Source organism: Rattus norvegicus, chromosome 17 (assembly GCF_021556685.1).
Source record: "Rattus norvegicus strain SHRSP/BbbUtx chromosome 17, alternate assembly SHRSP_T2T, whole genome shotgun sequence".
Classification (NCBI taxonomy): domain Eukaryota; kingdom Metazoa; phylum Chordata; class Mammalia; order Rodentia; family Muridae; genus Rattus; species Rattus norvegicus.
In genome coordinates this window covers 49,508,333-49,523,856 of record NC_141550.1, presented here as the reverse complement: position 1 = coordinate 49,523,856, position 15,524 = coordinate 49,508,333, and the positions used below count along the sequence as shown (strand labels likewise).

General features: G+C 41.7%; 1 protein-coding gene across 9 annotated transcripts in view; it reads left to right on the top strand.

Moving 5' to 3' along the window:
* The window catches only part of Elmo1 (engulfment and cell motility 1), a 523,734-nt gene that overhangs the window by 491,391 nt on the left and 16,819 nt on the right, over positions 1-15,524 (top strand). For all 9 annotated transcript variants that reach the window (NM_001395578.1, XM_087591062.1, XM_087591058.1 and 6 more), the window contains 2 exon segments: positions 5,244-5,351; positions 15,402-15,484. In NM_001395578.1, coding sequence (NP_001382507.1) covers positions 5,244-5,351; positions 15,402-15,484 — 191 coding nt within the window.

Below are 15,524 nucleotides of genomic sequence, written 5' to 3'. Positions count from 1 at the left end.
TGAGTGCATGAGATTCCTGGAATCATAAGCTAGGAGAGGATACAATGCCTCCAAGAAGGCAGAATTCAGTATCAAAACACAAGTCTCTGGTTTTGGAGAGTATTCAGTGAATTGAGAAGTATTTGGATGGTGGAATGGACTTAATTGCCACCCACAGGTACCATTCCCCTCTGTGAATCAACAGAGAAATTTGTGGGCCTCATCACTGGGAAAGTGACACTTCACTTTCCAGGCATTGTCCAGATCTTTGACTTGGAAACATTGAGTCTTAGGCAAGATGTGGACCTTCTGAACATAGCGATGATTTGATATAGTTCAGGGCCTCCTAGCAAAATGGAGCATCCTAATGGAAGTGCTGTAATAACACTGGTTAGGAAATGTTTCCACGTGTCTGTGACCGAAGGTTCTCAGGGTGTGCTACCAAATGGGGCTCTGCACCTAACTCTAGTCCGGCTCCTGCTTCCAAAGCAGAGTTGAACAGACTCAATTCTTACGCCTATTGAACATCCAGCAAGTCACACCAATGGTAGTAACTATTACTTGATATGCTGGTCTCCTAAGATCAATAGGCATGCATGCCTGTGGCTAAGATGGTAAAATCGGGGAACGTTTAAAATTTGTTTTCTTATTGGATAAAGGAGATACAGATCATTTTCATTATTGGGGGAAGTTATTGGACAACGTTATAAAAATTTCACTTCTCAGTGATTTTTAGCTTTTAGTAATCCACATGACACTAGAAATTAATTGGACCTTTCCCAGGCTTATAGGCTTTCCTAGTTAGCACTAACTACCAGCTTGACGTAGCCTATAAACATTTGAGAGTAAAGCTTCACCTGGAGAATCACCTAGATCACACTGGTCTGTGGACATGTCTCTTATGTCTGTGGTGATTGTCCTGATTATTGATGCAGGAGAGCTCATCCCACTGTGGGCAGCACCATCGCCAAGCAGGTAGGCAGTCTTAGGCTATTTAAGAACAGTAGCTTAAGAACGAGCCTGTGGGCAAGCCAGGAAACAGTTCCTCCATGAGTACTCTCTGGCCATCAACTTTCCTCAATGATGGATTGTGACTTGGAAATGTTGAACCAATAAAGCCCAACCACCCAAACCCAGGTGGCTTTTGGTTAGAGTTATTGCAGTTCAAGAAAGAAATGAAAATGTGGGCTTGGAAGCCCTCTGATCCTTAATATGGGCAGAGAGCATGGAGGGAGGAAAAGAAGGAGAGATCAATGACAAAGGAAAGGAGAAACAAGGGAGAGACTGAAGGGCAAAATGAATAAGAACAAAGGAAAAGATTGAAGCACAACATTGTCTCCATATTTAGTTTGGAGAAGGAAAGATAACTGTTAATATATTCTAGTTTGTAATTGACTGCAAGGCCTCCACATTAGCTCTCACATCCTCCTAGATGCTAGTAAACAATCTTTGATAATGTTCTCATTGCTTCTTGCTAATTGCTTTTAATGAGGAGATCTACTCTTGTATTGCCCAAAGGGATTGAGCAACTCACTGCACCATGCTGAGTCTTAAAAGGAAAATGCACATTTTTCCCCACAAAAGAAAATGACAAATCAAGCTGCTGCTGTTGACTGACACTGATGTCTCTACCACTGTGTCATATGCTGTGCTTGTGAGCATGGGCTGCATATACAGTGGTATAACATCCCTTCCTTTGAGACAGAATTATACAATGTCATGATGGCTGTCACCCTAAGGTCTAAATTTAGCTTCCATCCCAAAGAAAGTGCTACTCTAGCATCCTCCCACTTGATCACAAGTCAAACATGGTTTCCGTCTCTTCAGCCCTGCTTCACTGTTTTGTAAACTATCCAACACTTCTTAATTGCTGAGAAAAAGAGGAATGCATTGCTTCTATCAGGCATACAGAGACCCTTTTGCTCTTGGCCAGTATAGTAGTGGACAGTAAGGAGAACTTGCATACAGAATAAGAGAAGAACTAGCTAAAGGTAAGAAGAAAACCAGGGAAGGGTGATGTTCTGTAACACAAAGTCATTTAAGCCTCTTCAAGGAAAAAGTTCTCTTTAGTTACAAAAACAGATAGACAAGCCAGAGTTGTAGGTAGCCTCTTGTGTTTCTGATAAATAAATCTCATGTATGTGGTCGTTTTTGAAAAGTGATAAGTAGCCAGTGTTCTGTAGTGGTTTATGAATTAAGAATGCATTACATAAGCAAGAGAAATTTCCTCTTCTTATTTTCGATTGTCTTTGTCCCTACTTCCCAGGCCTGGACACATCCTTTATGTAGTCTTTCTCTCTAATTGCCACCATGAATTGATGGAACATCTTTGTGGCATTCTGTGAGAGTCAGTCTTTCATGTCTGTCATTCATTTAATGGCTCCCTGCTATTCCTGAGGAATACTTGGCACATTGCAGACTTATTGCAAATACTCTTAAATAAATAAATTTATCATAAGTGTAAGCAGCAACACAAAAATTAATATAGTTTATAAATGAATATACACAGTGAAACCTCATGACATATTGTATTAAACTAGTTCAATCACATTTTCCTGTAAGATTAAACTGAGTATAAATGATCACTGTGTCAAATGTACTTAATGGCTATGCAGAGTACTACTGAGTCATGGGCTAGCCCCAGCTTGCAGAGAAGGTATTTCTCCAAAGAGCAGGCAGATCTTAATCAACAGAAGAACTGAGGATCCTAGTGTCACACCTCACTGGCCTCCTTCCTATTACCCATCAGTAACTTACTTAGTCCCAAAAGTTCCTCAAAGGTAACACGCCTTACAAAACATGGTCATGATAGGCCATGTAGACCAGGCCATAGGCTATGCAGTCTTTGTATGCAAAGAGGGTCACCATGCCCTATTATCTCAGGCTCTAACAGTTCTGGGATACTCAGAACATTTGATATCCTCTGGGTTTCACAATTCCTATTGTAAATTGTAGCTCAGTTCCCCCATATGCATTCTTCATTTGGAAATCCAGTACTTTTACATTTACTGATTATAGTGGCTGTGAATTACTGAGGGAATAACTTGCTTAACTCTCTTTAAAGTCCACTCAATAACTACCTGTGATTACTGTATGTATAAAATGATTTTTGAGCAGTTGTCAAGCCCAAATAAATTCATGGGCATTACATAATCTTCCTCCCCCTCCTCCTTCTCCTTCTCCTCCTGCTCCTCCTTCTCCTCCTGCTCCTCCTTCTCCTTCTCCTCCTTGGTGTTTTGTTTGGTTTTGGATTTCAGCAGAGTTCAGAGTCCTTTAAGTGCATAGTTGCCATGTTCTAGATACTGCCAGGGATTTTCAAACAGTTCTAAAATTCTCTTATATACTAAGACAAGAATCACAGACAATTTCCTTTTGTGGGTCAAGTTGGGCATTTTAGTTGTTCATTATGTGGCTTTTACTTCCATTTTTAAAGCTTTTTGTTGATTAAGTGAATTATGGTTAAGATAGGACTTTTTTCAGTGAAAACAATTTTATATTGAAATCTTCTTTTGTTAAAATGTAATGGACATTTTTGTCAGAGTAGTTTCAAAAAAATTTAGGACTTCAGGTACAGTAATGAAGTGATTTGACCAAGACCATAGGGTAAACCATGTGTGTGAAAAGTACCAAGAGGCAGATAGGGCACAGATGCTGTGTGCTTGCTGTGCTTGAACTAAATCTTTTTTTTTGAAGGAAAATCACACTTTCATTTATTTTCATGAACAGGTTATAAGCACACAACAAGAAAGTTTAAGAGTCATCACCAAGTGGTGGTGAGCACAAGACAAGAGACTGCCCAGGGCGTCTGCAAAGCCATCTCCTTATACGAACTAAATCTTTTTAAGTCTTCATTTTCCACTTTAGCCAACACCAATCATGCACATATTCAGTATGTGGTATTGTACCAAAGCTTAGCGACCACAGCCATTATGAACAGACAGGTCGACTTCCATACACTGTCCAGGGTGATGAGTACCCTCGAGTCTCTTGTCTGATCAACAACTGTTTGTGGTACATCCACTAGGGAAAGCTATTTACATTGAGTTTACTAGGGGGTATTACCTCAGGTCGCTTTTTTCTTTTTCTTTTTTCTTTCTTTGGTTTCATAGCAGGGAACAATAAGATAGCTAACATGTATATGTAAATCATGTCATCCCATGTTTTATTCATGCTAATAATTTCTGGAAATGCTCAGATCATAATGGTGATCATAGAAGCCTTTCTGGAGGAGGCATCATCTAATTGAGCCTTCATAGCTACACAAACAGTGGAGTCATGGTTCAACTTCTGAATCTGTAAATGTATAGGTCTACACCAGTAGTATTTGCCTTCTTCTCCCTGCATTTGTCTTGCTCACACTTTCTCATCACCATTGGGAGCTGAAGGGATAAAATGGAGGGAGTTCATAGTAGGAATATCCTTAAGGTCTTGGCCATTTCCATTCAGGCACTACACTGAAGGGTTTAGGAGGGAAGCTGCTTGTGAATATCTTCATTCTTTCCCTAAATCCTAAATTATTCAGGCAATTTCTGATGGATCCCACCTCCAAGTGTATTACCAATATCCTGATAATTTAATCACAGATTATGGATGTGGACTGTTAGGTATTTGTACTAACTGAAGCATGGCCTAGTGTACAGCTGTCTCAGCAGGCTGGAAATCAACGTAGAAACATCTCAAAGCCCCAAAAGCTATTCTTCTTCACTTCTTTCCACTGTGCCAAGATTTTGTATCTAAGGACTAACCAGCCCTATTGGTAGTTACTGATAGAATGCCCATGGAAACCACCATCTTGGAAAATACCTAGCCATTGAGATAGAAGGGTTTGGTAACATTCTCGATGGTCACCAATGTATGCAGTGCATGCTGGGTGATACTGAAATACCAAAATCAGAAGGGGGCTCCACCATCCAGTTCAATAAAATTCATTACTTCTTAAGGTCTAAAACAGTGGTTCTCAACCACCTGCCATTTTCAAACCCTTTGGCAAACCTCTATCTGCAAAACTATTTACACTACAATTCATAACATTACAAAATTACACTTACAAAGTCACAGGGAAAGTAATTTTATGGTTGGGGGTCATCCCAACATGAGCAACTGTATTAAAGGGTCACACCATTAGTAAGGTTGACAACTACTGGTCTAAAGTCAAATGAATGACATTTCTCCTTCGGGTAGCACTATTAAGAAACATCATGACAATGACAATGTTTTTGGAAACCAGAATCATTAACCTTTTAAACATGTGTTTTTCTCCTCAGATAAGTTTTGGTATTGTCGGCTTTCACCAAATCACAAGGTCTTACATTATGGTGACTTGGAAGAGAGCCCCCAAGGAGAAGTGCCCCATGATTCCCTGCAGGACAAATGTAAGTGGCTCCCTTCCTGGGTCAGGACACCTGGGTTTTGGTTAGTTAGTTAGTTCTTATTCATAGCAACCCATACTATGGATTACTATGGGTTAATAGAAATCTATTAACTTAAATGAACCCATTTGTACCACTCATCCTATAAGTTCAGCCTGTGCATTCCCACCAAGGAAGGGTTTGAGGCTCAGAGATGAACAGGACAAATGTCAGAGTGGTGCTTACATACCTTTCCTGAGGGGTGAAGTAGGAGTCCAAATGTCTACTTTGGATAGTGTGTAATGTGTATAGAGGTATTTTACGGGAATAAAAACCTGATTTATCAATTGTATTTTCAAGTAACCTAAAATAATTTCTTATAACTTATATGCAATAATTTTTACCACATATGTACTGTAATTAGAATATAGAGTTAGTGAAAGATTCAAATACTGCTTTTGAGAATGCAGATATTTGGGAACTTAGGATAAATGACCCAGGAACTCAGTAGTCATCTGAGATAGGTGTTATTTCTGTTTATTTACCTTTTCCATGGACTTTGTTTTAACGTGGTTTTAAAGAGACAGTAACATGTTATCCTTCTAATACCAAAATAGGTAACAAGTACCAAGGTTCAATGTTAAGTGTAGAGACTGTTATTAAAGCAACATTTAAAAATGCCAGGATGGTGAATTAATCTGGAATAGAAATGAGACAGAAATAATACATTCTAGTCAGTCTAGTCAGAGAAATCAACTAGGGACCAGTTGTCAGGACATGCTTAAATAACCTTTAAGAGTAGCACTGATCCTGCTGTGTTTAGACAGCTGTATCTGCATAGTTTCTTTGACCTCCTACCACCTGCAGTCTCACATCTGCCCTTCTATCTCCCTAGGGCCATGACAGTTAAATCTGTACTGCCTGCTGTACAGATCAGGACCACAGGAAGTAAAAATAAACCTGAGTGGGAAACTTCCTGACACTTTCAGGCTCAGGCAGAAAGCCTAGAACATTTTCTCTTCCTCCAGTTTAAAAATGGGGCAGTCTGGTCTTCATAGTGTCACATAGTTCATTTCTGTCTATAGGGGAACTGCTTTCCAAGTATGCATTATGGACACCACCCCCATAACATGAAGAAGTAATTGGGAACCATGAACAGAAGGCTATGCCTGGACACACACACACACACACACACACACAGAGAGAGAGAGAGAGAGAGAGAGAGAGAGAGAGAGAGAGAGAGAGAGAGGAGTCCTTTAGGCTTTAGGCTTTGGTCAGAGTTTACAAAGCCAAACCACCCTGTCACGTGATACCAAGCCTGTGCTTCTTCACCTGTGAACCAAACCATCAGACCTTAGAAATTTGAAACTCGGTGCTGGGCAGTTGGGGTAGATGCTTTTATTGTCAACAGTCAGAAGGCAGAGGCAGGAAGATCTCTGGCCAGCCTGGTCTATAGAGTAAGTTTCAGGACACCCAGGGGCTACATAAAGAAACCCTGTCTTGAAATAAAAACAAAAAAAAAAAAAAGAAAGAAAGAAAAAAACGCCGTACTCAGTCAGGCCTCACAAATTAGAAAACCTGAGTAAGAAATGGAGCCTCTGGGTGACTCTCGCATACTCTTAAGTTTTAGAAATGTTAGTGTGACATTGCTAAACATGTCACAATAATTTCACAAATGTGACTTTCTTTAAAAGCTCTTGTAAAACCTAAACTGTAAATATGCAGTCAACTGTAATTTTTGGTAAAAGGAATCATAAAAAAAACCAAAAACTAACTAAGATTTAGTATCACTATTTTTTTCATAAAGGAAAACATCCTTGATCTCTCTCTCTCTCTCTCCCTCCCTCTCTCTCTCTCTCTCTCTCTTTCTCTCTCTCTCTCTCTCTCCCTCGCTCTCTCTATAGAGCAATATATATATATATATATATATATATATATATATAGCATACACACATACATGCACACATGCTCACACAGTAAGAAAGGCTTAATCTTAGAATAAAGGACTCTCCTTTCTGCTCATTGAATTGGCTATGTGAAGAGCACACATGTCCTCCTTTTTCTCCACTCGCTGTTAATTGGTAAAACAAAAATCTCTCATGAGCTACAGCATGTCCACAGCCAGTGATCTGGAAAAGCATTAGACGTTTCTGGTACTTAAAATAACTATTGTTTAGGCCATCATCTCCCAGGACTTTCTTTACCTGAAGAAAGTAGTTTGGGCAAAGACTCACCGTACTCCTGACTCCACCCTGAAAATCCGCTGTACATTTACAGAGCATGTAATTTACCTTCACACGTACAGATAAACAATCCACTTTTCAATTTGAGCATAGGTATATAACTGGCACTTTGCCAGTTTTAGTTGCCATACACCAATGCTTAGGAAATGAGAAGCCCTAAAGAAAGTTCTAGAAGTTGGCTGGCACCAGCGCCCTATTAAAGAGCAGTTGCTGGAGTTTCCCACCAAACTATGTCCCTCACTTCCAAAGCCCCAGAGTAAAGGAAACAAGAAATCATCTAGGTATGCAAGGAGAGCCCTGGCCTGGGTGCTCATAGAGAGCACAGCTGAAGCTGTGCGTCTCCATTCTCCACACAGGGTTGGACAGTGGCCAGTGGCTGAGGTGGCTTCTGTTTCTGAAGATGATTCCAAGAGTCATGTTCCTCCTTTTCCTCCATAGACTTTAAAGTCCAGTGATGTAGAATTCCAAGGCCATCTCACACTGGATCCCTTGAAATATAGGTAGAAAGCATATGTTTAAAGTGTGGGGGTGGGGTGGGGGAGGGTGTGCATTGGTGAGATTGTATCTATCTGTGTAAGAGCAGGGAGTATGCTTATATTATAAAATGAAATGAAGTTGGGAGCCTAAGAAGGCCTTGCCCTGCCCTAGGAAATTAAGGGCACATGCCTGCTTGCCTTCTGTGCCAATTCTATATTCTGTCTGAGCTCTTAGAATCAGAAAAGACTATTCCACTAGAAAAATGAATGAGCGATCTTGAAACGCTCAGCCCTTAAAGGTATGACTCCATCACATCCCTCCTCTCAGGGTTCAGGGAATCCTGCAGAAGGGGATGAGGAAAGAATCTAAGAGCCTAGGGATGGAGGACACCAGGGAAACCAGGCTTTCAAAACACAGCAGGGCCAGAGCATAGATTGACTCACAGAGACTGAGGCAGCATGCACAGAGTTGCATGGGTCTGCACCACATGGGGTCCTAGAGCTGAAGGGAGAAGTGGACACACAGCCCTACCCCTAATCCAAATCCTATCACCAATCGATAACCACTTGAAAATGAAATTTTAGTTTTCCCCAAGGGGGTCTCATTGAGGGAACAAAGTATTCTTAAGGGACTGACTATGACCAGCAGTAAATGCCAACAGAACACAAAGCCAATGGCATCTTTTAAGGTTCTTTGGTTGACAATGCTGTATCAGGACTTTCCCTTTTCTCGTATTTTTAAATGGTATCTCACCTCCCTGTTCCCAACATTGGTGCCTTCCGGTTTTGTATTGTTATAGGATTTCTGAATGTGTAACAGGTGACTCTCTCTGATGACATCTGTTTCATGGGCTCTTTTGTGTCTGTTTGTTTTTTGTACTACTCCGATGTGTTTATTTTTGTTTTCTTTTATTTTGTCTTATCTTTAATCCTTAAAAACCTGTTCTTTTCTAATGAGAGACAGGAAGGGAGTGGATCCAGATGGGAGGGGATGTTAGGAGGAACTGGGAGGGAGGGGAAACTGTAACCAAGATATAACTTATAAAAATATGATTTTTCAGTGAAAAAGAAGGGTTACTGTTAATTAATGGTAAGAGTCATCACCTTGCTGTGTATTGTCCTCTCCAGAAGCCAGGGGGAGTTATCTTTCACCCCTTGAGTTAACTAGGGCTGAATATTAAAGCATTAGTGAATCACTTGGCTAACTGGAGTGAGCACTGGAGGATTCCCCTTGGCTGTCTTCTTCCCTAAATCTTTGAGCTGTTGCTTTTCATATTCTTTCTGAGCCACAGGAAATGGGGCCCATGAAAAATCTACGTTCCCTTGCATCTCCTCTCACTCTGCTCCCTCCCTGTGCTTACCAGGCTGAGGCTTGTTTGCTTTAGCCATGCCTAGTGCCCTTTAAGGCCTCTGTGTAAAAGAATCTAGGCCAGCATTCTTACCCCCACATCACAGGGACAGGGTGGAAAGCACAGGCCTATGCCCTCCTCAGAGATTAAGCCTATTATAGAGGCTGAAGAGAGCAGCTGACAGCTAGGCAAAGTGGGGGATTTGGGTCATGGAAGCACAGGGAAGAATCTGGGTCCCTCCATTTACTAAGAGAATTAATGCCAATTAAGAGTAATAGGAATAATGGCTGGTGGCATTTGCTAAGTGCATAAGGTATGCCAGGCACTGTGCTCCGAGCTTGCATAAGTCATCTACTGTGCAACCTGAAAGGACGTTTCATCCATAGTTTATAGATAAGAAAAGTGAGGTGGAGAAGCATTAAGTGTAACTAGTTGACAGCCATGGGTTAGTAAACAGTAAGATGTAGGTATTTGCAGGTAGCCAAACAGCTCCATGACCAATTGTAATTCACTGTTTTTTCAGGCCTGGACTGAAATTGATCTGAGACTCTGATCTAGAGCAAGCCCAGCGTGGTAGATCAAGAGGTTAATCAAGCCCCTAAAGCCTTAGTTTCTGATTCCAAAGGCAGGGGATGGCCCCTCCCGTAGTGCCTTGAAGCTGATCTGCTAGGGTAGGAAGAGCAGGCTCTGTCCTAACTGTTGGAGCAGCCTGCCTCCATCCTGGCTCTTGCCACAGAAGCTTCTACTGAGGATACATGCACACAAAAGTGTCTGCAAACAACATATACTCAAGGTGTAGAGCCACTTCCTGAAGATGTCCCTTTACTTCTCCCACGGGAAAAAAAGTTAAAAAGTGCTTGCGTCATAGTGACCTCATTTGGTTTTTAGTAATATTTTGTCATTTAAACCATAATTAAAGTTTCTTGTAAGATACTAGTAAAGAATTTCATCAATGTCTTTAGAGTGAAGCCCTCATGTGTGGCTAGTCTCATTATGATACAGGTGCTTACACCTTCCAAACACAAAGGGGCAGGAGCCTAGTAAGGGAAGAGCATGGAACACTAAGAGCAGACCTGTCCCTGGCTAACTGTGTGACATTGTATAAGGAATTCTACCTCTTGAACCTTAGGCTTCCCATCTGCAAGATGGTGTGTTGAATTAGACCACCCCAGCCCTTCTTAAACTGGGCAAATATGAGAAATGCAGATGTGCCATGAAGTAAGGGTGCTACTTCCTTCTCTGGTGGCCTTCTGCTTCCCCCAGCTCTGTGCCCTACAGCTTTATCTTTTTCCCATGTAGAAAAAACAAATCACAAAGCTAGCTTGGCTTTGAAGTCCTCAGGAGCTCCCTACTGTGTGAGTTTGTGCCCCTGGACTACAGAGGACATTGTTTTCAGTTTTTCCCATGTTTAAAGTTCCAGTGCATCTAGAGAAGAGCTATAAAAGAAGGAAGGAAGGAAGGAAGGAAGGAAGGAAGGGAGGGAGGGAGGGAGGGAGGGAGGGAGGGAGGGAGGGAGGGAAGAAGAAAAAAACAGCTTTTTAAAGGACTATATTTTTAGCAGTTGTGTTTTCTTTTTAGTCATAATTCCATGAGTGACACAGCAGCTTATCACCCCAATAAGGAACAATGGATAGTTAAATATAGAATATGTGCAGCCACAGTACCCAGCGAGAAGAGATTTTTCTTCTGTAAAACCTTTTCATCAAAGATTCAAAAGACAAATCCAAAGCAGTTTTGTATTTTCTTTGTCCCATTCTATGTGTTTTCAAAGCCAAGACTAGCTTACTTTTATAGAGAATAGATAATGGAGTTCATTAAACATTCCATATCTTATACAAAGGATTTTCTACAATTTCTTGTGATTTAAACTCCAGGTGAAGCTTTAGGAGGTTTTGTGAATTCCTTTGCTAATTAGATTTTAAAATTCCCCTCAATGTCTCCATTATGAAGGTAACCAATTTCCCCAAGTGTTCAGATATGCCTTGCAGACAGATCAGTCACAGAGGCAGCAAGACTAGCTAGCCTTTGGTTATGAAAGTGGACTTGTGAGACCTGAAGTCAGTGTTTAAGATAGGCTCAGGAATCATAACATCCACCTGTAGGATTCCTATTCAAAGGAGATCAGAAGAGGGCCAGAAAGAAAAGGCACCTGAGGCAGGGCTGAACCAGTGGCAAGAGGCTATACAGCTACACCATGGTGCAGGAGAAAACAGCACCCCCCCCCTGCCCTACTAGTGTGCTTCAGCACAACAAGTCACTAAAGACCACAAGCTAATCTCCCTTTTGACAAACAGATATAACTGCAAAATCTGGATAGAACACAGGAAGAAGAAATGGTAGATTAGAACTTTTCAGCCCCCTTAGTGTAGATATTTCCTCTTACCTCTCACCTAGTGACCAGACCCCAGCTAACCATAAAAGTTCCTGGGAAGCATAGTCTTCCTTGTGCCTAGGAGGAGGAGCAGCCAGATACTGATATTGAAATTGAATACAAGTACTCTGGACAGAGTGGACTAGAATCAGGGCTACATGGTAGGGGAGTAGATGTTAAACAAACAGTGGTGAAGCCTCCAGAAATTAAAGCTCATAACATGCCCCCTTCTGTGGGCTTGAGAGCTCTGGCTATGTTTTCCATACTTAGGCAGAGTCTTAGTATCCCTGGGAGATTAGCTTTTACTGCTGTTTTAATATTCCATAACTTTATAATTTTGTTTTTTATTCATACTACAATCAGTTTCTTCTGTGAAAGAGTACAATCTCTCACTATGAAATCTGCCACTATGTTCTCCTTAAGAATGTGTAAGGCACTGGTTGCTTACAACCCTCTTTTGCAGCTAGATTCACAATCATTGTGGGACTGGGCAGTTTGGGATTGGAGAAGGATGGATAATTTAGTGGTTTTTAGTTTGTTTTGTTTTGTTTTTAATGAAGATTGCCATGCTACTTGTCCTTGTCTCTAATTTTAAAGAGTATTTTGAATGCAGAGCCTTTTCTGTTTCTTATCTTCTTCCTACTCCTGAGCAAGCCATAAGATACCATCATTCTATCTAACTGCATTATTTTCCAAAGGCTCGACAAGAAAGAAAGGTTTCCTTTATTTTATTGAGTTTCTTTCCATTGCCTGTTGAACAAGGACAACCAAATCTTACAGAGCTGCTATTGACAGCTCATGATCTGGGAAAGGGAACAATTTGGAAGGAAAGTTCAGAGCTCTTGGAGTCAGATTGGTGATTTGAGCTAGATCTGCTTACTCTGTTCATTGAACCATCAGAAACAAACATAGGTGCAAATGCTATAGCTGGAGATGCCAGTACATATGACATGCTTGGCTTTGCTCCTGGAACTGAGAAGCCATTACAGTGTCAGTATTAGAACTGCCCACATCGTACTGAGCACTGCTGCATCTATCATAATACCATCGCTTACAACACCACTACGGGTATTATTTCAGGTTTTAGTGAACCAGATTATATTTATAGAACTACCATGCTAGAGATACATTTTACCAAAACATAATATGCTCGGGTGTCTGGTTTCTAAACACTGCCTGACTTCTCTTCCTCCTGTCACATCTCTCTGCCTCTTTCTTTCTTCCTTCCTTCCTTCCTTCCTTTCTTTCTTTCTTTCTTTCTTTCTTTCTTTCTTTCTTTCTTTCTTTCTTTCTTCTTATTGAATATATTTCTTTACTTACATTTCTTTTTTTAATTTTTCCCATCTTTATTAAATTGGGTATTTCTTATTTACATTAAAAATGTTATTCCCTTTCCCGGTTTCCAGGCCAACATCCCCCAACCCCTCCCCATCGACTTCTCTATTGGTGTTCCCCTCCCCATCCTCCCCCCATTACCACCCTCCACCCAACAATCACGTTCACTGGGGGTTCAGTCTTGGCAGGACCAAGGGCTTCCCCTTCCACTGGTGCTCTTACTAGGCTATTCATTGCTACCTATGCAGTTGGAGCCCAGGGTCAGTCCATGTATAGTCTTTGGGTAGTGGCTTAATCCCTGGAAGCTCTGGTTGCTTGGCATTGTTGTTCATATGAGGTCTCAAGCCTCTTCAAGTTCTTTCAGTCCTTTCTCTGATTCCTTCTATGGGGGTCCCATTCTCAGTTCAGTGGTTTGCTACTGGCATTTGCCTATGTATTTGCTGTATTCTGGCTGTGTCTCTCAGGAGAGATCTACATCCGGTTCCTGTCAGCCTGCACTTCTTTGCTTCATCCATCTTATCTAGTTTGGTGACTGTATATGTATGGGCCACATGTGGGGCAGGGTCTGAATGGGTGTTCCTTCTGCCTCTGTTCTAAACTTTGCCTCCCTATTCCCTCCCAAGGGTATTTTTGTTCCTCTTTTAAAGAAGGAGTGAAGCATTCGCATTTTGGTCATCCTTCTTGAGTTTCATGTGTTCTGTGTATCTAGGGTAATTCAAGCATTTGATCTAATAGCCACTTATCAATGAGTGCATACCATGTGTGTTTTTCTGTGATTGGGTAACCTCCCTCAGGATGATATTTTCCGGTTCCATCCATTTACCTATGAATTTCATAAATTCATTGTTTTTGACAGCTGAGTAGTACTCCATCGTGTAGATGTACCACATTTTCTGTATCCATTCCTCTGTTGAAGGGCATCTGGGTTCTTTCTAGCTTCTGGCTATTATAAATAAGGCTGCTATAAACATAGTGGAGCATGTGTCTTTGTTATTTGTTAGAGCATCTTTTGGGTATATGCCCAGGAGATTCTCAGGTAGTTCAATGTCCAATTTTCTGAGGAACCTCCAGACTGATTTCCAGAATGGTTGTACCAGTCTGCAATCCCACCAACAATGAAGGAGTGTTCCTCTTTCTCTACATCCTTGCCAGCATCTGCTGTCGCCGGAGTTTTTGATCTTAGCCATTCTCACTGGTGTGAGGTGAAATCTCAGGGTTGTTTTGATTTGCATTTCCCTTATGACTAAAGATATTGAACATTTCTTTAGGTGCTTCTCAGCCATTTGGCATTCCTCAGCTGTGAATTCTTTGTTTAACTCTGAACCCCATTTTTTTAGTAGGGTTATTTGTCTGCCTGCAGTCTAATGTCGTGAATTCTTTGTATATTTTGGATATAAGCCCTCTATAAGTTGTAGGATTGGTAAAGATCTTTTCCCAATCTGTTGGTTGCCATTTTGTCCTAACAACAGTGTCCTTTGCCTTACAGAAGCTTTGTAGTTTTATGAGATCCCATTTGTCAATTCTTGATCTTAGAGCATAAGCCATTGGTGTTTTGTTCAGGAAATTTTCTTCAGTACCCAGAGCAGAGAGTAGTTTCCTCTGGTTTCCCAGGCGTGTCTGCCCCTCTGAAGGTCTAGCTCTCCCTCCTAAGGGATTTGGGTGTAGGGAGCTGTTTGACCAGGTCCCTTCAGATCCAGGCGCAGTCTAGACCACAGGGCTCCTGCAGCTTGAATGCCCCTATATTCCTGTGCCCAGAGGCCCTATACCGTTTCCTCTTCGGTCAGGGATGTGGGCAAAAGTGGGCAGTACTGGCGGTCTCTCCTGCCCTGTAGTCTTAGGAGTGCCCACAAGTCTGGGCAATGAGCTCTCTCTCCCACGGGGTTTGGGAGCAGGGAGCTGTGGGCCGGGATCAGCGAGGTTAGGGCACCAGCTAGAAACCGGAAGTGTCTGGCCCAAGAGGAATTTTGCCTTTGTGTGTCCTGAGTCCACCAGGCAGGTCACTTGGAGCAGAAAAGTTGGTCTTACCTCTGGTCTCAGGTCTGAAGTCACTCCTCAGGGCTGGGTTTCAGCTCTTCATGAGGGCAGCAACCAGAAGGGCTTGCCCCACCTTCTCCCAGGTCCCTGTGCACAGGGGACCTAGATGACACTAGGTGTTTTCCTCTAGAGTCCTGCCTTTTTCTTTCTCCAGTGACTTCAGGCAGTGCCAATCATGGTAGCAACGTCAATGAGTACATTCACTCCTTTATCAATATTGAAGCTTCCAGTGGTATCATAACTTTCATTATTTTTATGAATTGCAGTGCCGGTGGCAGATATCAAAGCAGTGGTGACGGGAAAGGACTGCCCGCATATGAAAGAGAAAGGTGCCCTTAAACAAAACAAGGTATGGTTTTCTAGATTACTGTAAATGTCTCTACCTGTAC